This window comes from Musa acuminata, chromosome BXJ3-7, assembly GCF_036884655.1.
Source record: "Musa acuminata AAA Group cultivar baxijiao chromosome BXJ3-7, Cavendish_Baxijiao_AAA, whole genome shotgun sequence".
Lineage (NCBI taxonomy): Eukaryota > Viridiplantae > Streptophyta > Magnoliopsida > Zingiberales > Musaceae > Musa > Musa acuminata.
The window spans coordinates 4,153,691-4,177,196 of record NC_088355.1 but is presented as its reverse complement, the minus strand read 5'-3'; the positions used below and the strand labels follow the sequence as shown (position 1 = coordinate 4,177,196).

Sequence of the window (23,506 nt, the reverse complement as noted above, 5' to 3'; positions counted from 1 at the left end):
CCAGCATATGACAGCAATGTATCTTGAAATGTCAGCTACTCCTTTTGAGTTCTTTGTACCCAACCCATATGTTCCACGCTCGCCATCTGTTTGATGGAATGAATTGTTTGAAGTGCCAAGAGTGGTCATGAACTGGCTAATTAATCCCCAAAGGAGAAGAAGAGTGGGGGATGGAGAAGGTGTTGATGTTGGTTGGTCGGATGGGTATTTTATTCAGCTGGGGTGGGGTAGATGGGAGTTGATTAGCAGCAGAATGAGCCATTAGTCTCACCTAATCTTGCATATGAACTTGAAATGTAGAGCTGATGAACAGGTCAAGTAGGTTGAGTGTGGCTTTCATGCAGGATTGCTATGGAACAATTTGTATGCAGTGTTGATGACAAAGAGCATTTAGAATTCTCCAACTAAGTTCAAGGAATTTGATTCAGATGCTTGATTTCAATAACAAGTAAAAAAAAAATCATGAACATCTATGCAGAAATCTCTGAGTGGTGGTGCTGGACATGAATCATGAGAGACCAAATCATTTGGAAGATGAATCCTTAAATGTATGCTTAGTAATCCATCTTTTGAATGATTTGTTGGGACAACTGCAAGTCTCATGAGTCAACAAACTCTGTTTCCTTCCTCAATTATAGAGAGAGAGAGAGAGAGAGAGAGAGAGAGAGAGAGAGAGAGAGAGAGAGAGAGAGGTATGGCTACCACTACAGTTTACCTACAGAAGGACCTAGCTAACAGAGATACATCATGTCAACACACATCATTCTTAGGTCAGCCAGAGAGGATGGGGTTTCTTTCTTAGGAAGATGTACCTGAAGAGATGTATTTGCATGCATGGAATTCAAGAGACTGCAGTGTAGAATAACAAAAGAGCAGTTTGCACCTACATGAGCTAAAGTTGTCATACTGTGCAAGTATTTAAGCAAACACAACAATAGAGGATTAGAGCATGATGTGTGTGGTTTATCCCTCTCAAGAAGTTTCAATGAGCTTGCTCTGGTGCAGCAGTTCCTGGGGCAGCACAGTGTCATGCTTATTTAATTGTTCCACCTTTACCTTTCAGGGCCCTGAGAAAGAAGAAAAGAAAAATCATATCTCAACTTTGGAATGCAATCATTCTGTAGTAAAGATATGTTCACAATTGGAACATCTTTACTCTATGCCATCATGGATAATATTTCAGTGAAGAATAATGGTCAACCACCAGTATGTTATGGATTAAGATGGTGTGGGTCTTTTTGTCCCTTGGATGTACCAATTGCAACATCTAAAAGTAAGCAATACCAAAGTCTTCTGGGTGCCACAAATCATGCCCTCTCTAAACATGGCTTTATCACATAGTGGATTCCAAACAGGCATAACAACACAATACTTTGCCGTCCAAAGCAATGAAGACAGTGATGGCCCAGCATGATGGATTCCCATGATCTTGTTCTCCAGCTTGGAGAAAAAAGAGCCAAAATAGATGATGTGAGCATCTTTAGAGAAGAAGAGAAAAGGATTGCTTCCAATCTTTAAACTTCCCATATTAGTATATGGTGCGTGACAAGTAAGCCATTGTTGACTTGCTGGCCCAGATTATGTAGTTTATATGGAGGAAGATCTTGATGTTGATGTAAGTGGTGTTATCTCATGCTGTAATGGCACACAAGTAATGAGATATGATGATTATACTATCTATTACCAAAATCATAGAAAAAAAAAACCATTTCTTTGTTTTCTGATCACTGCAATTTTACAATTACAAATTTATTTTCTACTCAGACCTTCTAGCAGTCCAATTTAAACTTGGAAACCAGATAGTTCTTTAAGAAACAATAAGCTATTGATATCACAACGCGATATGCGCATTCTTCATCTAACTAGTGAAAATTAGTCATCCAAAATGTATTCATATTTTTTTACCCTTTTAATCTAATCTTGCAACATAATTTTTACAAATTATGATGTCGAATTATGCAAATGCAACTTGTATACAAAAATATATGCATTAGTGAAGTTGGCTTACCATAGTTTGTTTGACTTGGTCTCTGTTCACAGTTTCAGGCTTTCTTTACTTTGTCCATCCATTTCACAATTTATGGGCAGAGAGATTCTGAAAATGATTACTGGAAGCAGATAGAGTTCATTTCACAGTTGCTGGCTGTTGAGCATTAGGTGGCACTCTTTATGGTTGTGGATCAAACTGAGCTTGAATAGTTATTACAGAGGACACCAGCTACAGATTATACTGGAATCATTAATGGCTACAACCAACCACAGACCCTGCAGCAAGAAACTGTCAGCGGCAGAAAAAGGATATGATTTCAGGATGCAGTTCATTGCACACTGAGATAAAAAAAAAGGGGCTGTTATTAGCAACATCACTTCAGGCTAAGGACAGAGCAGCAGAAGGTCATCAAAACATGTACCTACTTCTTTGTGATTCATTCAGCCACCAAACTTTCAGTTTGCTTACACAATATTTTCCAGCATCCATGAAAGTACAGGATAGGTTGTTCAAAGTTTGTCAGCCAGGAGGAGGTGCTAAATTATGAGCTTCATTGCAACTGCAGCAGCAAAGGACATGAAATTGTTAAGTGCAGTAAAATATAGCTGAGCAACAACCATGGGGACCATTAGATTATTGACAATAGAGACAGAGCAAGAGGCCAACCAAGCTGCTACTATATAGAGTGAGCCCATTTGGCTGAAAAAGAGGTGCATGTGCATTTCTGTTGATGAGTGCATAAAGCTGACTTGTTGCAGCAGCTTCTATCCTCCAAGTATATGATGTTATCGAAGTATCCTGAGAGAAGAAATGCACTGACAATACATCACCTTCAGTCTACAAGTAAGAAAGAGTAAAGCTAATAAGAGGCCATGAAAGGATTATGACATTGAGAGAAGAAAACAAGGAGATGGGAGAAAGAGCAGTGCTACAAGACCTTGCCACAGTTCTCATGTCACAAGATTGTGAAGTGCCAAAATTTCAGCATCATGCTATAGAATCCGTGACACATGATTATCCTATGGTCAGTTCCAGAGGTAAAGACTCTGGAGATCAAAGTTTCTTCTACAGTTCAGATTAAAACATACCCTATGGACTTGAATAGGACAGTTCTTTAGCTTGATTTTTCCCCCTTTTTTTAAATGGATGTACTTGGTTATAAAAGTGTGGAAAACTGGGACCAGAAGTGGTATGAAACCTGAAAGCATCTAATTTATGGACAACCTGCAGCTCTTTACCAGCTCATTTCTTTAATTTTTTTTCCTTTTTTTTCTTGGTACAAAAATCTGATTTAAGTCTCAGAAATTAGTGATATGTGTTGCTAAGCAGCAGAGCACTACCTTTTAGAAGCCCTCATCATTCAAAATCCTACCCTCCAGTTTTCTGGTATCAGAAACTTCAGAGTGTATTTTAAGTGTTTAACCTTCTATTTCCCTGGAGCAACCTTGTATTAACCATCCAAAACACAGACATCAGGAGCAAGACCGACATGGAGGAAAAGAAAACTGAGTATTTCTTCTAAAAAGTTCTAATCTGATAGAATTACATCGAGCTAATGGTTAGCAGATGATCTACATTATTACTCTCACTAAACAATAATCCATAGCAGTAAGATTCAGTCAGTAATGGCCAATTAGAGTTCATCAAAATCTCATTTCCAAATTAACATGAAGAAAATAAAAACCAGTGTCATCTTCATCGGTTGCAGCACATTTCAGGTAATGCAACATCTGTGTAGACCTTCTTTGACTCTCCATTGAAGATCTCAAACTTGTTGATCTCGCTTGTGCCACTGCTTGCTCCATATCGTTATAGAGAGTATCTTTATCCAGAATTAAGCAACAAATTCAAATGGTGGATAATGGTGACAACAGAAGAAATAGCAAGAAAGAAAGAACCATGAGTTACCTCATCATCTTGCAAGGCTGGTTGACCAATATCCACAAATCAATTACCTGTGCAGCAGAAATAAATCACTTTCCATTATCTAGTTCCAGTCAGGTTACGCATTCATTCAAGCCATGAAGGACCTCTGGAATGTACCAAATGTAAACAAAACAAGTATAACACAAGCATCATAAGTGGACAGTAGCAGTATGATGGATTCAGAAAGTAATTCATGTGAATAATCATCCATAAACACTGCAAAATGGCCCATACTTCTGCTCATCACCAGCACAGACAGGTTCAACAGCAAGCTTAGTTCGGTAGGTGTCATTATAGAGTGATGGTATGGACAACATATCATTGCTCAACTATTGTGAAGGGTGGTTCACAGGCTTCTTTACAGATCTGCTTCTTCCAAAATGTTGAACTCCATTTCCCCCATCTGATCTGCCCAATCAGGATGAAATACACTTACTAAAGTGGAATATTTTTTTTGGAAGCAGACTGATGATCTAGCATCATAACAAAGTAGAAAATTAGTCATAAACCTTCTGAAAAATGGTTTAAGAAATCCATTGGCAGCTGTAAATTATTTTCCACAAGATTTAACAACCAGATTTGGTTGGTATGTGCCTAGTTATCTTCTTTCCTTTCTCAAGGCGCTCTCTGACCCGCTTCTAAATTTGTAAAATCCTCCAGAATTTTAACAGGGGAATAAGCAGCACAAAGTGTCCAGAATAAACTTGTTCTCATTTCCTCTAGCAGTTTCCCAGGAGCCTTGTAGCATGTAGTGTTTTCTGTGATTATCACATAAGCCCAGCAGAAGATTATTCTTGACTTGGGAACAGAAAATTCCAGTTCATCTACCAAAAAGATCTGAAAATGTTGAAAACAAAATCAGTTTGGTATCTGTGCCACCTTCCCCCACCTGCTGCCTCTATAACTTTGCCCAATATCTTAAAAGGTCTTGTTAGCATTTCTTTTACTTCATCAGAAGTATCAACTCAAAGAAAAAGAATGTTCCTCTTGAGCCAGATACCAGGAAGTCATTTATCATGTTTATCTGCACATCCTTCCAGCTATCTGTCATAATTCTGTGACCTCTTGTAGCCCAAGAAGATCTAATTTCTATAAATGCATTCTGTATTAGTTTGAACTTCTTCTCTTTTGTTTTGATAATTGTGTTTGAAAGGACAGAACCCAGTAGGATCTGTCAATTGCAGTTTTGTACCACTGGTATCATTTCCTGTCAACCTTCCCCTGGATCTTTTTTGTATGGCTTTAATGGTAGAAACATCATGATTACCAATTGCACATACTCCCTCGATCTTATAATTTGTGTGCTCACATCCTCATTTCCATTGTCTGTATGCATACAACAGGCTGCAACTTCCTTGGTTTTAGGCTTTCATCCAATTCTTATTAGTTGCCATTGCATAGCCTGTGTTCACTGCATTCATTCGCCACAAAAGAGTTCGGAAAAAGAAGGCTTGGTCTATGATGTGGTGGATATCGATGATGTCCGAATCAGCCCAACTTGATTCTAGGCTGCTTCCCGCAAAGAGTTTGATGTGGCCGAGGAAGTGGCTTAGGAGTTCATCGGACTGTCACAAACTTAGTTGGAATTGCCTAAGTCATGAAGCACCCTTGCGTTATCCTTCTACAAAGGGTTAGCCTAGTTGTAATCTTTCTCAGGTCCCGAAGGACCTGTAAAAGAGCAAATTAATTATTTCAGAAAACGAGTGGTGGACAAGTCTCAATGTCTCGCAAAGAGGGCAGCCTTATAAGTAATTTAGCAAGCATTTGGTGTGCAAGAGAAAAAAGAGAGGAAAGCGAAAACAATAACTTTAGAATGAATAGTTGCAAGTCCATAAATGATTGCTCACATGGTGTTGAGCACATTGGTTCTAGGGTACAAACTTCTGAATCCAATCGATGCTCAACACTATCCCAAACCCCCATCTAGCCTTGTGTCGAGTTGTGCTAGGGAACTAAAATGGCTGATGACAACACCACAACCTGCAAAAAACAGGCCATGATATGTAAAAATTGAGCCATTCTGGAATAGTTTTGCCCATTTTGATGAGCGATTGCTCTATAGCTCTGTAAACTGTTCTTGCTCACATTTTTCAAGCAAAAACATACATAAACAAGACAAAACACACTGCCAAACATATGTACAAGCAAACAAAATTTATAAACGATCTCCTAATTAAACTATTGACACCCTTGTTGAGGCTTGCTGGTAGGCTTTAAGGATTGCTTTTTCGTGTCACAAGGTGTCTTTAGACTCCCAACTTCACCAAATTAAGTTACAAACGATCCTATAATTAAGCTTTCGCCACTTCACCAAGCATTTGATCTGCTCTGCTCCTTTGGGTAGCTTTATCTTGCAATCCACTAAAATTACTTTGACTCGTTTTTCGTAGGAGGCATTGGTGGGGTAGCCAAGTTAAAACATTTCAGGAAGCATCTTGTGGATCTAAGTGATAGGCTTTCAAGTTGCTTATGTGGAAGACATTGTGAATTTTAATGCACACTAACAATTGCAACTTGTAGGAGATATTGCTTACCCTATTGATAATTGGGAAGGGCCCTTCATACTTACACACTAGTCCCTTGTGCACTCTATGGCTAAAGAACTGCAATAATATTGGTGGTAGTTTCACCAGCACCAAGTCGTTGACTTTAAACTCGTATGGTTGCTTTTCAAGATCTACCTACTTCTTTATCTTTTTGGTCACCTTCTCCAAGTGTACTCGGGAATATCTATGTTTCGATGTCATTCTTTTGTAAAGTGTTACATTGATGAGCTACTTCTAGTATAATCGATCGTTAAGGTGTAAGGAGTTGACAACTGCTATCTAGTAATGATCTCAAAGGGGCTCTTGTTGGATGTGGAGCTCCGCTGTAAGTTATAGAAGAATTGGACTATGTCCAACAAATTCAGTTAATCTTATTGGTTGGCACTCATGTAGTGCTGAAGATATTGCTCAAGGAGCAAACTTATTCTTTCAGTTTGGTCATCTATTTAAGGGTGGAGGCTTATGGAGAAGCATAACTTGGATCCCAACCATTTGAATAGCTCGATCCAGAATCATCTTAAGAATCGCACATCTCGATTGCTGATGATTTTGTGTGGAACTCCCTAATACATTACCACATTCTTCATCGTCAACTTGACCGCCTTCTTTACTGAGCAGTATAGAGGTGCAACAATAAATGTTTGTATACTTTGAAAACCAATCGACCATCACGAGTATCGATTTAAGTCCACCTACCGCCAACAAGCTTGATACGAAGTCTAAGGAAATAATCTCTTATGGCCTTTTATAGTATTAGCAACGGTTCCAAAAGTCCCTCTGACTTTTGTTGCCCTACCTTATTTTGTTGACAAGGCATGTCTAAATATATTCCTCCACATCAGTCTCATCTTCGGCCAATAAAAGACTCTTCATGAGAGCCAACGTTCGAAGGAGGAGGATGATTAGTGATAAATATATTGCTGGTTGGGGTCTACTCTCCTCTGTTAACTCACCTGACGAGATATGATCAGTGATATATATATTCGTTATTAGTTTTTAACTCTTAGCTATACCAAACCACATGCCTATGCAAAAAAAAAAAAAAAAAAAAAACATAAACCACAATAAAAATTTATATCGTTAACTTAAGTTAAGAATATTTAATTTTTTATTTATAATTTTTAATAAAATCTCTTTAAATGTTTTCTTATCGCTCTTTATATTGTTGTAATTATTTCTCTTCTTCTAACTACATCATCTACGTAGTTACCCACATAGTCTCCCTATCACATGTTAACACCTATTATAGCTCCACCTAATAATTTTATAAATAATTTTTGTTCTATCTTTCTTGCTAACTCTATATATCTAATTAAACCTTCTCATTTACCCAACACTCATACGATCCATATAAAGTATTATGATTAAACAAAACTTTGAGCTCACCTCTCCTCTCCATTTGAACTGTCCAATCTTTCCTTAAAATGTAAAACCAAACGAGCTATTTTAGAAAACCATGAAAAGAATAAAGAACATGAAGGAGGGAAGACATTTCGACCCTCGAATAAAAGAAAATTCATGGAATAAGTAGTGAGGAGTGGTGTTTTAATTGAAACTACAAGACCCTTTGTTCCTTGGGAAAAGCAAAAAAAATCACACCCATTAAACCTATCGCTGCTTTTATTTTTCTCCCCTCCAATCATCACGTAATAAATAATACCCAAACACAAATAACGAACAGAAATCGCATTCGAAAACGAATAATCAGCCGACCAAGAAACAAACTCCTCTCCTTCCTCCGACCTCAAAATCGGCGTCCTCCTCCTCCTCAGTGGGCGTAGCCGACGAGGAGCGGCGCGTCGTTGAGGCCCCCCAAGTCCATCGACGACTTGGCCAACGCGGGCGGGGTGGCGTACCTGGCGGAGAAACCCCGCCGGACGGTGTCGCCGTCCGAGTCGCTGCCCTGCCCCTCGTCGAAGTTGCGGGCGTAGCTCATGGGGTCGTACCCGAACCTGCCGCCGGGCTTGCCTCCGCCGCCGTTCCGGGGCCGGCGGCGGAACCGGCGGATGAAGGTCTTCCACCGAGGGCCGGCCACGAGCTCGGACCACTCCCGCACCTTGAGGATAGCCTTCCATCCTCTGCACCACCACCGCCGGCTCGCCGCGGGGCAGACCCCGTCGGTCCGCTCCGACGCCGGGGGCATTATCCTCTCCCAGGCCTTGTTAGGCCAGGGCACAAAGAAGCAGCAGCAGCCGCGCTTGGAGAACATCTCGTCCGCCGTGGCCATCGCTGCATTGTCTGAACTCGGCGAATGGTTGGCCGAGCCCATGAAATCAGCGACGACGGCGGTCCACCCCTCTCTCCTCTCTTGAAGAGAGGGAGAGAGGGGGGAGGTGGGGATAAAAAGAAGCGGAAAGGAGTGAAACGGGAGGGAGGAGATGGAAACAGCTGTAGGAGGGGTGATGGTGGCGTCGCAACGGGTGGATGGGGTGGAAACGAATGGAGGAGCGGAGGACGAGAGGACGGTGTTTTTATCTGTGAAGGCAGACCCGCGAAACCTCCGCAGATTTCGCCAATCAACTATGACTAAATTTATAGTTAATAGTATAATAATACAAATTTTATGAGAGGAATGTGATTTTGCTTTTTTGTTTTCTGTATGCTACTACTGAGACCGACCGTTGTTCATTCATTACAAGGCCACAACGAGGACATGGATGGGTACAGCACAAAATATTAAACTGTTTTCTTTTATTAGCTTAGATAAGACTCAGTCCAGTCTCCCCAGGTGCGTCGTTTACATGCCTCAAATACGGAACACGACTGCACCTGTCTTTGATTCTTACAGAAAAAACGTCTACAGTGTTTTTTTGCTGGGTTATCACCTCTCGGATACACGAGTAATGGAAAGGCTGATTAAATACTAGATTGTTTTGTCTCATAGCTACAGTGGATTCCATATCTAACAAAGTTATATGTGACATTTGAGTCTAGATTTCTAGATGAGACCACACCCTGATGCTGATCGAGAGAACAATGGTGATGTACATAGTTTGCTACGTATGCTGGATGCCCATCCCACCGTTGTAGAGGCCGAAACTTTTGAGACAATGAAGAATGAAAACATAACGAAAACCCAAATAAAAACGTAACAGATGAATAATAAGTTTTCTCAAAAAAGGACGTTTTTAGATACAATGCATTGTACCACGAGCTCAGACAATCAAAACCTCGAGACTGCAATGAATTATTACAACTAATAACTAGGTGGGAGAATAACAGCAAAGCCAATCTTATGACAAAACAGGCTACCCCAGGAAGATCCGGTGGTCGGTGTGGTCGGTGTATCGTGTATTTTTCAGATAGATAAAAGGCTTCTGCATACGGAATGGAACCATAGCCAACGGGGGTAGCACGATAGATTGTTTTTGATCTTCTGTGGCTTGAATCAGCTGAAAAGAATGCCAAAGCACATAGGTAATTTGCATTCATCAATGATGGATAGTATATCTAATCCCAATCACACCACCAGCCACTTAGTATCTATACGATGATGAACCGCCTTGTGGTGGAGCAGGTGGCAACCTATTTGGTGTCCGACGGCTACCAGAGTTTGCGCCTGAACTTGCATCGCCATTCTGGGTTGGATTACCATGGCGCCGCCCATTGCTGCTGCTGGATCTTGATGACCCAGTGTATGAGCCATCAACAGATCCATTTGCTGCAGCATCAAATGCTGATCTCCAATCATCGCCTGAAGAAATGTTGGTTCTTGGGCTACTTTCTGCAATTGATACAGACACAGCATATTTACATTCCAATCTCAGTCTGTCCAGCATGTAAAGTGAATTTCGTATTAGGAAATAAATAAATATTGGCCAGATTAGGCAATATTCTATAGGTAATGAAATTTAACACTAAACTTTGGTCATAATTCATTACAGCAAAAGATCAATTTTGCAGTGTTTTCTTCGATACTGATTACAATAATCTTCATGATACACAATGAGTTAGCTATGTTACAAGAAAATAAATTAATTAGGAAGAGCTAGCTACTAAACCTCTTCACGAAGCAAGGCCTGGGGCCCATAGTAATGAACTATTTTATGTATCAACTTTGGGCTAAGCAAAGCAGTTATTAACAGATGCTATGAAATATTACCTGTTCCAGTGCTACCATCTGAAGAGCTAGCTGCAGCTGCACGGTTGTCATGGATGCTTAGCTGGCGTGTAAGTTTTGAAAGAAGAGATGACTGCCTTTGGAACCTTTCTCGTCTATGCTTCACATTTTGGTCCTCCTGGATTAGTTCTTCAATTTTTGCTGTGCTTTGAGCGCTAAACAAAGAACAATCCCATTATAAAATATATGATGAATAAATTCTGGAAGTTGCGGAATTTGAGAGGTACAAGCACAACTATTGTTTAAAATGCCGGTCAAACAAAGGACCAATAACAGTGTATACAATTCAAATAATGCCATGTAGGATTATTTTATTATTGTTGTTATTTCAGCATAATGGACGGTATAAGTCGGCATACAGTTCAGTGTAATAGCACCAAACCAGCCCAACCTACAACTAGTATGGTGGGCATAATGATATTTGAATCCATAAGTCTAATCTTGATTGTAACTATTAAACCTACAGTGAGAAAATCACAGAAAAGTTGAATGGATCTTCAGGTAACAGTCTATAGTTTATTGGTTCCAAAAGAGCTCCACCATATATAGACTGGCTACCATCGTCAGCATTCCAAACTTTATTCCCATAGAGATAATGTAAGTGAGAAGTAAAAAAGCATGATCAAAGATTTTTTTTTTTTAACCAGCTGTAAGCTAGATTCAGAGTTGGCACCAAACTCCAATTCGAGGAAAAAATAAGCAGAACATGTTGTTACACATAGGAACCTACCTTAACAGTCACACACTCATCAAGCAAGTAGGGAGAAAACCTAGGAGGTTACCCCCTAAACAGGCAAATAGGTGACATGAGCTTGAGAGTGTTGTAGAAGATACTAGAAGCAGGAAACATAACGATTAACTTCTTGCATTTGGTAGCATATGAAACCAGAATGACAAGGACCAATGATTCTTATTGTTGTTGTTTGCTGAATATGGCAATTAGAGTGAAGCCAAACTTAATAATATTTTCTTGTTTTTGAAAAACTAAAACTAAATAATAAGACTAGAAAAAAAGCATAGATTCGACATCAAAATAGGCAACAGCAACCTTTTTTTACAACAAACCAGAAGTAGTTAAACATCCAATTCTTATTATGATTAATTAAAAGTTGACTCCCTAAACATCAATTACTGTTTCAGGCTTTCAGCTTTCAATCAAGTCGTAACTTCTGAAGCAGACTTGGCTGCATAGTAGAATTTGAATTGCCAACTTGGTGAATATGTCAATGAGAAAAGTTGTTCAACCCAAACTGATATGGTTCAAGAACCAAGCCCTGCGGCATGTCAGGCTTCACTTGCCTGACATACCAAGCAGTACGGATACATTGAACAACTTTTCTTCCTCAAACGTATGCCAGGTTGGCTGGTCAATCTTACCATGCAGCCAGGACATCTTTCCGTTAAAAGATTCTGAGAACAAGCTGGCAGTAGCAGTAGAACTTAATCGCAACACTGGTTTAGTTTTGAAAGCCAAATAGCAAAAAAATGAAGTTCAGGAACCCAATTAAAACCAGCACCAGGGCTCACGGAGTAGTGGTATAATTTACCCCAATAATACTATATTCTTTCAATCTAATTAATGAACATATACTCCAACCTTATGCTAAAAGAATGGCAAGAAACCAACCTTATAGAGCTATATAGCTGATTTAGCATATCTTCCTTAGCTTTCTCAACTTGACAAAGCACAACAGCCTGCTCAACACACACAAACATAATATAAAAATAAACAATGCTTTAAATTGTTAAGCTGGTGGACAACAGGCCAAAAAAGCAATATAGTTTACCTTCGGAACATTTGCGGCAAGGCTGTTCAAGACAGCTTCCACATAACCCCGAACTTCTTGAGACATCCATCGAAGTTCTTCTTCTGGATCAGCCGGCTTTCTAGACATTGTGTCCTAATATATCCGCATGTTAGTTTAAGTCCTAAAACTCGACACAACTACTGATGTATTGCAAAAGCATTTAAAGTGCAAAATTAGGTCTAGGCATAACTTCAATTGTTTAATCAGCAATAAGGAAAGGCATTCAAATGACAGGCCAATAAGCACAAACATAAGCCCATAAATTCATGTCTGCAGGGAAGCAAATATGAACTGGGTTCACACTTTTTTTTAGGCGCGCAAATACACATGAAAACACAAAGAGAAATATACCAATTTTGACTATGCATTGTTTTAATGATTAAAATATAAAAAATGTCGATGTACCAAGCTTCCACCCACAGCATGCAAGAAAACTAAGTCTAAAATGCTGATATGGCCAGATTTTAAGTGTTATGCATGTCTGAGAACAATATCATCATCCAACACAAAAACCTTAAAAACAAGGTAGCTTCACCATCCATAGATAGAGACAGAGAAAAAATATAAAGTTGCTTACAGTAATTTAGCAAGTTTAGAATTTCCTGATAATAGATGTTTCACAGTTTGCATGGTGTTTGAATTCTCTATATAAATTCTTTCTTCCTCCCTAATTGGGAAAGTAGGTATTGCATCCTTGGAGAACTTACTAGTGAACCATCAGAATGGCTTTGTCTAAGACCAGCTTCAGAATCACTAGCCCCCTTCGAGGGAGTTCCCTTTGAATGTCCACTAATATTTCGTATCTTATTCACCCATTCAACTTTGTCAGCCATGCTCTCAGCCTTTAACACTACAGTGCTGTGGGCTGCAAACACAACAAAATCATGATTAGTAGCAAAAATAACACAAATTAGGATAAGCACAACATAGTTACCTTTTAAAACAGTCTTGTATGCAACCTTGCTAGTTATCTTAAAGATGAGAGTTGGGTCTTTTTCTGGTCCATTTGCCTTTTTGGAGTCTTTCGAACTTTTAGGAGGTTCATCCTCCTCAGAGAACTCTTCAACGTTACATTCCTGAAGAGTATATTCACTTTTTAGCAAAAATAACATGTACAGGTACAAACCTAAAGGCTAATAGAACATGATTCCCTACACATATCTAGCACGAAGTGAAATGCACTACATTCATGTTTATCAGAAACAAACAAGTAGTAAATTACATGGAAAAAACTGAAATCTTCCTTTCAGAACACATGACTTGAGCAACAGAGATCATTAGTCAATATTTTTTTTATCTAAGAAAATTGGATATAACATATGCCTTTTCGTACCAAATTGATGGTTATATACAGTTCAAGAAACCTTTTTTGCAAGGAAAATAAAAGTCCAATATTTTATGATTCTCAGATGATGCATACATCCCAGGTAATTCTGTAATAAACTAGTTATTTACATTAGTGATGATTGTTGACTTAAATATCTACACTTCACATCATTTAAGGGGTATTCAACCATGGTCAGCAGACTTGGAAGAGTATCAAATTTCTTCCTCCAGTAATTATCTCTATGTATAGGAGTCGTCGCAAATAATTTCTTTTGAATAAGTTCAAATTATATGGATATTTAAGTTATTACTTATAATCAGGAATTTTTGTAAAAGCTAGTCACATGTAATGCAGCATGTAATTGTACAAACACCAAACTCTTATACTGTAGCACTAGTCTGCTTCAAGTTTTTCGTAACAGCAATATCCTATATCATGCAAAAAAAATTCCACACATGTAATTACATGTAGAAAATGTTAATTTTACATTTTAAGCGACTGACATTACCAGTAAAGAAAAAAATTTAAACAACTAAAGATATTTAGTAAAACAAAAAAAAAAGTGAAAATAAATTAAGAACATCATTCAAGTTTATTTTATCAGTAGTACCATGCAATTAAATGATAGAGCGAAACAATTAAACCTGACAGATAACTTGCACTTTCATATGTGGATTCTAGCTGTCAATTTTGTCAATGTTGATATCGACAAGCTTGCTTTTATAATTGAAATAAGAATATTATACAGATAATAGTAGTACCTCCAATGTGATAACCCCACGAAAGTGCCTCTCCTCCTGCTTTTTAGTGTATCCAAGCTAAGAAAGAAAATGTTGATCTAATCAGAAAAAAAAATTTATATAAAACTTGCAGATGCATCAAGCAAATAGCAAAATATATAAAGCTCATAGTTGAACCTTTCCACTTTTCTCATTGAGGACAAACCATCGCCTGCTCCAGCCATTTGTTTTTGCACTTTTTTTCAGTAAGAACCCTATAGATAAATGAAAATTAGTCCCTAAATGATTTAACAGAATTCAATGTGAAAAAAAACCACTTCAGGCTGTGCACGATTGGAAACTAGGTTGTCAATATAAAGAAATGCTAATAAAATGTAAATCACATTACAGTGACCATCCAATCTGTGTTACGAAATAAATTGGGAATCTGAAAGCAATGGGAACAATGGCTGAAAGATAACTTATAATGGTGTATATACTAGTCAATTAAAGTTTAAGTTTCAGAAAGGTGTTATATCAGCCATAACTAAATGAAGGCATACAAGTAACAAGCAAATGTGAAAATTTCAAAATATTTGGTTCATCCAAGATGATGAGAAATAGTAAATTGTAGAACATTTAGATCAATGAGTACTGTTATCAAAAAGATATCATCATTTATTTACTGAATCAAACAACAATAGAACCAAAAGAACTAACGGAAAAAGAACAGATATTGTAAGCACTCGGCTACAATTTGGAACAAGATCTTGGTTGTACACTTGTATTTATATATAAAATATCTAAATATTAACTCATTATATATATATATATATATATATATATATATATATATATATATATATATATATATTTCAAATTCTTTCAGAAAAACATCATATACATTTGGCAAGCAGCTGCAATATTCATGAGGTATACATCATAAAAAAAATCTCATGAAACTCCTGAAATGATGTAATCTGTAAAATGTAAATGGACCAGAAGTGAAACTATGATGTCTGTCAATAAACTGCAAAAAGTATTTGCCCAGACCAAGCCAAACATCCACAAAATTGTGAATTAACCTGCTGTTATTTCTCCAGAAGGTCCAGCAATCTGCAAGGCTGAGCCCTCTTTTGTTTCTTTTTCTGGTTGATTTGATTTGTCCTTCATTGATTTCAAGCTACCACCTTGACTTCCTGGTTGAGGGCTTGATGCCTAGAGGATGCAACAGAAGTAGCCATGATAAATTAAAAATGATAATTACAACTCGAAACTTTTCAGAAATCACAAATATTTGAGATGCAAAAGTCCATAAGCCTGCATTAGAGGATGCCAACTTCTTAACAAAAAGACCAGAAACTAACTCTATTCAAAATGGCCTGCTCAGCTTCATTTGCTTTCTTCGATGATCGATTCTTCAACTCTTCCTCCCTGCGCTGCCTATCCATTCTGATTTAACATACTTTATTTTAGAATATTTCAAAAATAATTAAAAATATGTGCATATTTCAAAAAATCTGAGACTGTAAAAATGTTCAAGCATGATTTCTACCAAGAAGACTAGCTGAGCTTTCTCAAATAAAAAAGGCTACTAATTTGCACTATCTATAAGCAACATCATCTACTCAGTAACTAGTTTTAAAAAGTAAAACCAGGCAGATTTCTCCAAAAAATAGGAGGCTTGAAGATTTATTAAACAAGACTTCATAAGAAGCTGCAGAACCTATTACAATCAAGAAAGCATAATATATCACCTCTGAAAATTGGCTCCTCACTGAAGAAAAAGCAATTAATTTAAAGAGCATGTGTCAAATTAAGCAATTGAGTTTGACAAGCACTAATTAGCATTTTGCTATTTAAATGGCCTTCTAACTGATAAAAGCAAAACATGCATATTATAACAAAATTTAATAGAGGTAATATGTAATACTTAAAAATTGACATGCAAAATTGTTCACCCAAGTGAAGATCTTTAACTTGTTGTTTCTGTTTTTCACCAATCAATAATGAATAAATTATTGAAACAAACAAACCTCCGCTGGACTAGACGGATGAAATGTTGTGGGGGAACAAAAGCACGCTCCATGTCAACTAATGCAACCACCATCTTTTTGGCCTCATTTCTAAAATTTTCTAATGCAGTAGATGCAATTGCAACCACCTTTTAAGAAAGAACAAATGTCAAACAACAGAAAGTCAATGATAATCATGTCCATGAAGTAACAAGATCGTGATTATCAGAAGGGCAAAGTAATAGCAGAGTACCTCTCTCTTAAATGGAGGATATCTGCCTAGTCCTGGGGTAGCATTCGCTGCACCAGAAACTATATCCACTAGAACACGATGCACCTGTTTGACAGCCATTTTAAACATAACATAGTAAGTTGCCATCATAATGACATGATATTAACTTATCGAGACAATTACATCTAAAGCAAGTTCAACAATTACAACTAACTGCAAACTGTTAAGAGAGAGAAAAAATGCAGAAGGAGAATGTATATGAAGAAAAACAAGTAAAAATTAAAATCTATGCACATAAGTTCCTGCAATAAAACCAAAATAAATTTCCACAAAACTCAAAAGCATAAGCAGCAAATTCTAATCATGGCATGAAGAGATTTGCCATGTAAAATCTATATGGCCAAACCAACTAGAAAGACTATCCAAAAATATTGCTCAGTACCTCATCTACGCAAAGGCGTGATGGTTCTTTTGCAAGTTCTAGAACTCCTTTTATTAAAGATCTCAAACCTTTCTCTGGAGATATCAAATATGGCTGATAACCATCAGCTTCCAACACAATCTAGAAGATACAATCGGATCATGCAGAGCAATAAGATTACATCCATAGAAGTAAAATAATATTATAAAAGAATACCCAAGAGGCAACCTTACCCTTTTGACATTATTGATATCAAAATGTCTATCCAATGGAAGCTGTTTTATTCTGTTGGGAAAATTTCCTTCAAAAGTTGCAACAACTTTCCAACCTGCACCCTGTGAATGAAATGCAACATTTGCTATGTAATAGATAGAAGAAATTACTTGATGATCTTATAAAGAAATAATTGCATCTTTCTGTTTTGCTGAAACAGTGACAAAAAACCCTTCTAAATAAAAAAGAAGATTTTAAGAGACAAGCTTAAGATAAACCATAAAAAATAGTAAGAAAGAAAGAACCAAACATATGTCACAACCACTGACCTCACCAGTAGCAATGTGCTGCAGAAACTTATCCTCAAACTCCCGACAAAGCTCCAAGGCAATAGCCCTGGTACCTTCTGCACTCTGCACCATTTGTTCACCAAGCCTAAACAACTCATCCTGCACATTCTGGGATTTACCTTGTAATCTGCAAGAATTAAGATAATTAAATATATTTCATATACATCTATGAGACCTGTATTTACCTCAGCAAAAATATCTAGAAAATGCATTATGTTTGAAAAATACTAAACTCAAAAACTGAACAAATCAACCAACAGCACTGTGTCTCATGAAGTCCACAACCAGTCACATTCAATTATGAAAAACATGAAAGAAAAAAACTATCTCAAACTACATTTATATCATAAAATAGAATAGCTCGACAAAAAATAATGAGAATATGTCATAAGGAAAGGATTTCATAGTTTCTTAAATGATACACATGGAGACGTAGCAGTCACATATCAACAATAAGAGTATGACAGACAATACAGTGCAGTGTCTTTCTGCATTAAAATTTCAAACTATTTAATATCTGTATAAATTAATATATCCAATACGCTTAAAAAGACTACCATTTACTAAGAACCCGAACAAGCTTTCTCCATTTATGATATGTGTTTAAGGAAATATTAGCACCAGCACAAAAGCAAAACAACATCGACACTGATTCACAGATTAATTTCAACAAAAATATTTGGTTGACACGCCTGAAACCATTGATTTATCCACACAGTTCCACTGCTGTTTCCAATAAATAAAATATGTATATTATCAGAAGAAATGATGCATGAATCTTTTACGTTGCTTCTCAACTTTCATGAGGCACTAAAAAAATTGTGAAAAAAACTGAATCTGTGTATAAAATAATAAATTCATATATTTATTTTGCAACAAAAAATATGTAACAGTATATCAAAGAAAGATTCACCCAGAGAGAAGATTTGGCAGCCTGATCTTCATTCTTTTACGTATTTGCTTTGCAAGAGTATCAACTAATGCTATTCTGCCAAGCTTATTTTGTGGAGCTCCAGTAAGAATGGTTTTAAGACTTTCAGTCTCCGCTCTCCATGCAGTTTCAAGTGAGCTCTCAGATCCAACTGATCCAGATTGTGCTGAAGCAATAGAAACAGACTGACCAATCAGAGCAACCCAAGAAATATCGGCAGCACTCCTTGGCCCCTGATTTAACAGAAGAGCTTGAACTGCTGCAAGAGTTTTCTGGTCCCCGGCAGATTGATCAATCTTGCTAATTACACCGATTGTTCTTGTCCCTAAAAGAAACGAAAGCAGATGAGATGCAGGTCAAATGTCTAAGACAGGAAAGAAGACAACCCAACAAAAGCCCTATGGTCAGGCTTTGCATACAAGTTCAAGCTCAAAATTTGACCACAAAAAATGAAGTTATAAGGTAAGCAGCAGTAACCTTCTCCATCAAACTCTTTAGCCAGTCTAAGAGCACGAGAAGAAGAAATATCTGGTGCCTGAGCAGCCGGCACTACAACAAGCAATATTGCATCATTATGTGCCCCATAATCACTGACCTGAAACGAGATATATTACGACCCCATCGCCAAAAAGTTGAAAAGAAGACTTAGCACTGCCTTTTTTTTTGTTGCAGATACAATTGGAACTAGCAATTTACCACAGAATCATCCATAGCCCGTTGGTCTAAGCCTGGTAAATCAATCAATTTCAACGAAGGTGCTGGCAGAATAAAAAACATGTCAGCTGTGAGTATAACTTACTGAAGAACAACTTATGCAATAAAAAAGACTGAAATATCTTAAATAACACTAAAAAGAATCCCCAAAAAAGTGCAAGTTGCAAGCAGACTTTGTGACCCCGGTCATACAAGAAAATTACATTTAAAATGTAACCTGTCTGATCAAATAAGGAAAAGGTGTAAAAGTAATATTGTGAGAATACAATCAATGAAGCCAAAACTTTGAGTTAAAGATGTTCACTCTTGCTTCTTATAATTGAAGGAAATGTTTCAAATCTTATATTATGCCACTAAATCTACTAAAATATGCAAATCTTGTACATCAACTCGATTTATCAGTGAACTAGTGAAGGCTGTGAAAAGTGGCCACATACCAATCCAAAGTAAACAAATTAAAGCAGTAACCCATATCTTGAGCATAGATTAAGAAATAATTCTTTAAAAGACAAACCATCCTTCAAATTCTACTCTCAACCTACAGCTGCATTTTCACTCAAAGTTCATCTAGAATTCTGATATACTATGACTTCAGCAAATTAAATTTTCTGTAAAACTATTCTGTCATTCAGAGTTTCTGAGTGCCAAAAGTTGATATCAGTCCTAAAACCACACATAGATGAGGCAGAAAAATGCCCCTCTCCTCTCCTTGCTAAATATGATATTTTATTATCAATCCAATCTTTTTTCACACTAGCCCCCGCTTACTTTTACTATTTACTTTTTCCATGTTACACTTTCAAGTTTAGTTATTCAAAATATACCTGTGATTATAGATTTTTTTTAATTTGTAATTTTTCACATATAAGTGCATGATATCATCAAGAAAAAAATTGATATTTTCTAACAGACGACACCAAACAAGAAACGATGACCACCATCCCAAAGTAGCACCATATACCTTCTCTTGTTGATAACATACATGCGCAAGTAATATATATCATAGACTGTTGGTATATATAAATTAATTCATATAAAGCGAAAGAAAAGTACAAAACCAAGATCTCAAAATTGTATACATCAAGCTCCGTAGAAAATACAATATGAGACGAATGACATTTAGAGAATCAAGGCAAAATATCACTGGAGTTGAATGCACTATGTGAGTACATCATAGGCTTCTTCAAATATATTGAAAGGCTAAAACATATGCATTTACCAAAAAATTAAAAAGAAAAGAAAGAAAACATTAAAATCTTGGAAGTAATTAACTAATCACCACATGAGCAAACAAATTACATGAACTATATGCAGGACCACGTTAATAATTTTCACTAAAAGCAGAAAGTAAAGAGTGATGGAAAGAATACACTATGTTCAAGCTGACACATAAACAGTGGTAGCATAAAGTGGTGCAACAAAAGTACCTATGCCACAATAAATCAACCATTCAAAGTATAAATAAGAGATTGAAAATGCAACCATTCACCAATAGACCTAAAGAAAGTACTATAACTGTTCTGCACAGTGAGTATAAACAAAACAACAGCAAAGGAAGAAGAAATTGGTAAACCTGTGCTAGTCCGAAGCTTCAAATAGATTTCATCTGTGCGGCTCCTTCCTGAGCCCTTGCTTAGCCTGTCCTGGAGGGAATGCCTGAGAGCACCTAAGAATAACAAAATATTGTGTCAAATTTAAGACTATATAGCCGATCTGCAAATGAAGAAACTCCTCAAGTTGTAACATCGAAATTAATTAAGAAGTTCATTCGACGGATTCAAGGGTTCTTACTTGCAGAAACCTGCTGGGATTTGCCGTCAATTTGTAAAACAATTGATTTACTGCTCAGCGAGCCATCTCTTTGCAGATCAACGCTTATAGGAGCCCGAGTTGCACCATTTTCTCCTGTCGGCTGCAGTAAGATCGTTAATTTGACAGCAGGCTGTGGGTAATAGAAGATGAAACAATTAAAAAACTCTAGAATTCTAATTTCGAATTCACCAATACCAGGACGGGATGTCCGATTAAACTGTTCAACACTGCTGATTTGCCAGCACCCTGAAATCACGTTTACAAGAAAGATAGAAGCAAAGATAAAAGAAACAAGCAACAAGCATAGACTAAGATTGAACCCTAAAATTGGAATTCACCAAAGGACTGCCAAATTAAGCAAATAATTGTGCGTCCTCTTGGGAGATTAAGGTAAGAGTAATGAAGTAGGGCCAAAAAAGGAAAGCGACAAAGATTAGGGTAAGAAAGGAGGACTTACGACATTGCCGAGAGCGACGACGTTGAGAAAGGTGGACGTCCTCCGCTTGGTCGATCCCTCGTCGACGTCCTCGTCCGCGAGGAGTGCGGCGGCCTGCATCATGGACTCCGCGAGCTGGCTCAACTCCTCCATTGCCTCCATCGACGGCAAGGCAAGATAGTTCCGTATCTCGGCAGTGATGGGTCAAAGACCAACCCTCGGGCCCTGGGCTCACGGATTTCGAGCTGGAATCCACGAGAATCCCCGATCGGGTGGCAAGATCCGGATCTGAAACTCGATTTCAAACCCCAAACCGAACGAAACCAGACAGACAACAGATATCGGGGGCGATCAAGATCTGAATCCTCCACGCGTTAGGGATGGGAGATCGGGTGTTGGGAGGGAGGGTGGAGGGTGGCGTCAGCGACACCGCCACACAACAGCTTCTTCCTTCCTCGATGGTCGAATCGAGACGAAAGAATGAGAGAAGGGGGTCGGTTTTAGAAGCGATGCGCACGGTCAATAATAAACCGGACCGTGCGACTAATTAGACGAAACACGGGGTTTCGACGAGAGAACATGGAGTTGGACGGCGTCCAAAACGCTTTAAGATTCGTAATTGAGCTTGATAGCAACCTATAGTGTTGTGGACGGAGAGATCTCCTTCCCTCGCCGTATCGAAGGGCGGAAGCCAACAGAAGCCTGACGGCCACGTGGAGGCTGGTATCATTGTTTTGAACAGGATAGGGTAAAATTACACGCGTGGCAGCATATCATGTTTTTGAATGATTGAGGTAATATCGCATCATAAATTATTATAAAAATGAGACATTGCCATGTAACATATTATTTTTAGGAAAAAAGGAAAATGGGAGCTTATTTTTTAAAATATTTTATTTTTAAAAAAAATAATAATAAAAGAGAAACATCATTGGCTTAACTTCATCGACAATAGAATGGTATGCTTCTCGATATCGGAGTTAGAAATAGTTGTTAGTTCTAATTTACTGTTCATTCTCTTTAGCTGAATTCTGATTTATAGTCAATTCTAATAGTATCAGCAGATATTTAAGACTAATTTCTTAATATATCTTATATTAGTTCTAGACCAAAATTGACACACGTGTTTGAACCTATATATCTTAGACTCTGCTCTTTAAAATAGTTACCACAATTTCTTAATAAATTTTAATTGTTGACGGGCAAGCTTTTTTTTTCCTAAGTTGTTCTATCACAATAATATATATGTATATATATATGTATAAATAAAAAATTATTCGGTTAAAAATTTGTTTAAATTTTGGTTTGAACTGTTGTAATATATTCCGATTGTTCAACACATACAGAGGTTTGAAGTTAATTGAGATTTACTTCCAAATATACATTAGGTTGATGTGTCAAAAGATTAGGAAGATTTACTTAGATATAATACAGAAACTATATCGAGTATATTCGATAAAACTCATATAATACTTAAGTTAGTAAGAAGTTGAAGATTTTAATCACCCTCTAAATTTGCACATGGAGGGTTTTTATATAGTGTGATGGATAATCATTGGTTTAAGATTGTGTTAAATATTAAGAACAATTATTTGCATCACTCAATCATCAATAAGTTATGAAATCATGTGTTAATCATTAACATTTATCTACTAGCAATCTAAGGGGAACTTGCATGAATTTTGATGAATTGAATGATGGTGGGGTTTTATATTGTGTTGATGTTGTATCATACATACTTCTTCGATTAATGTCAAACATATTATTTGATGACTGAGCAAATATTTTTGAGTTTAACTATATAAAAAATCATCAGGCTCATATCTTTGCTCTTATGGTATAATAACATTAATTTCGATTGTGTGATCTTATAGGCTTAGATCTAGAAGAGTCTTAACAAATGACTCCATAAGGGACTTTTCGAGGTGTAGGCCCTCTTAAATTTA

The 23,506-nt window shown here is 37.3% G+C and overlaps 2 protein-coding genes across 11 annotated transcripts; both read right to left on the bottom strand.

Annotated features, from left to right (window-relative positions):
* Window positions 1-857: 857 nt before the first annotated feature.
* LOC108953411 (uncharacterized) lies at window positions 858-8,911 on the bottom strand. Of its 10 annotated transcripts, none has more exons than XR_010497989.1 (8): window positions 8,206-8,911; window positions 4,151-4,324; window positions 3,675-4,022; window positions 3,331-3,434; window positions 2,657-2,788; window positions 2,412-2,549; window positions 2,009-2,265; window positions 858-1,067 (listed from the first exon to the last, which is right to left on the bottom strand). XR_010497989.1 is itself a non-coding variant. In XM_065158706.1 (2 exons), the coding sequence occupies exon 1, from the start codon at window positions 8,729-8,731 to the stop codon at window positions 8,231-8,233; it is 501 nt and encodes a 166-aa protein (XP_065014778.1). In that variant the 5' UTR covers window positions 8,732-8,911; the 3' UTR covers window positions 4,331-5,896; window positions 8,206-8,230. The 10 variants fall into 10 exon arrangements, 1 of the variants encoding a protein (XP_065014778.1); XR_010497986.1 differs by having other exon boundaries at window positions 3,331-3,812; window positions 3,899-4,022; XR_010497984.1 differs by having other exon boundaries at window positions 3,331-4,022.
* A 632-nt stretch (window positions 8,912-9,543) lies between these two features.
* Window positions 9,544-22,067, bottom strand: LOC103990541 (dynamin-2A). The gene is made up of 22 exons (XM_009409725.3): window positions 21,582-22,067; window positions 21,320-21,370; window positions 21,104-21,224; window positions 20,886-20,978; window positions 19,295-19,356; window positions 19,076-19,193; window positions 18,581-18,923; window positions 17,647-17,794; window positions 17,338-17,439; window positions 17,126-17,245; window positions 16,705-16,788; window positions 16,473-16,600; window positions 15,804-15,888; window positions 15,522-15,654; window positions 14,635-14,711; window positions 14,479-14,535; window positions 13,325-13,466; window positions 13,098-13,255; window positions 12,370-12,483; window positions 12,210-12,277; window positions 10,565-10,737; window positions 9,544-10,186 (listed from the first exon to the last, which is right to left on the bottom strand). The coding sequence occupies exons 1-22, from the start codon at window positions 21,720-21,722 to the stop codon at window positions 9,939-9,941; spliced, it is 2,766 nt and encodes a 921-aa protein (XP_009408000.1). The 5' UTR covers window positions 21,723-22,067; the 3' UTR covers window positions 9,544-9,938.
* Between the last annotated feature and the right edge of the window lie 1,439 nt (window positions 22,068-23,506).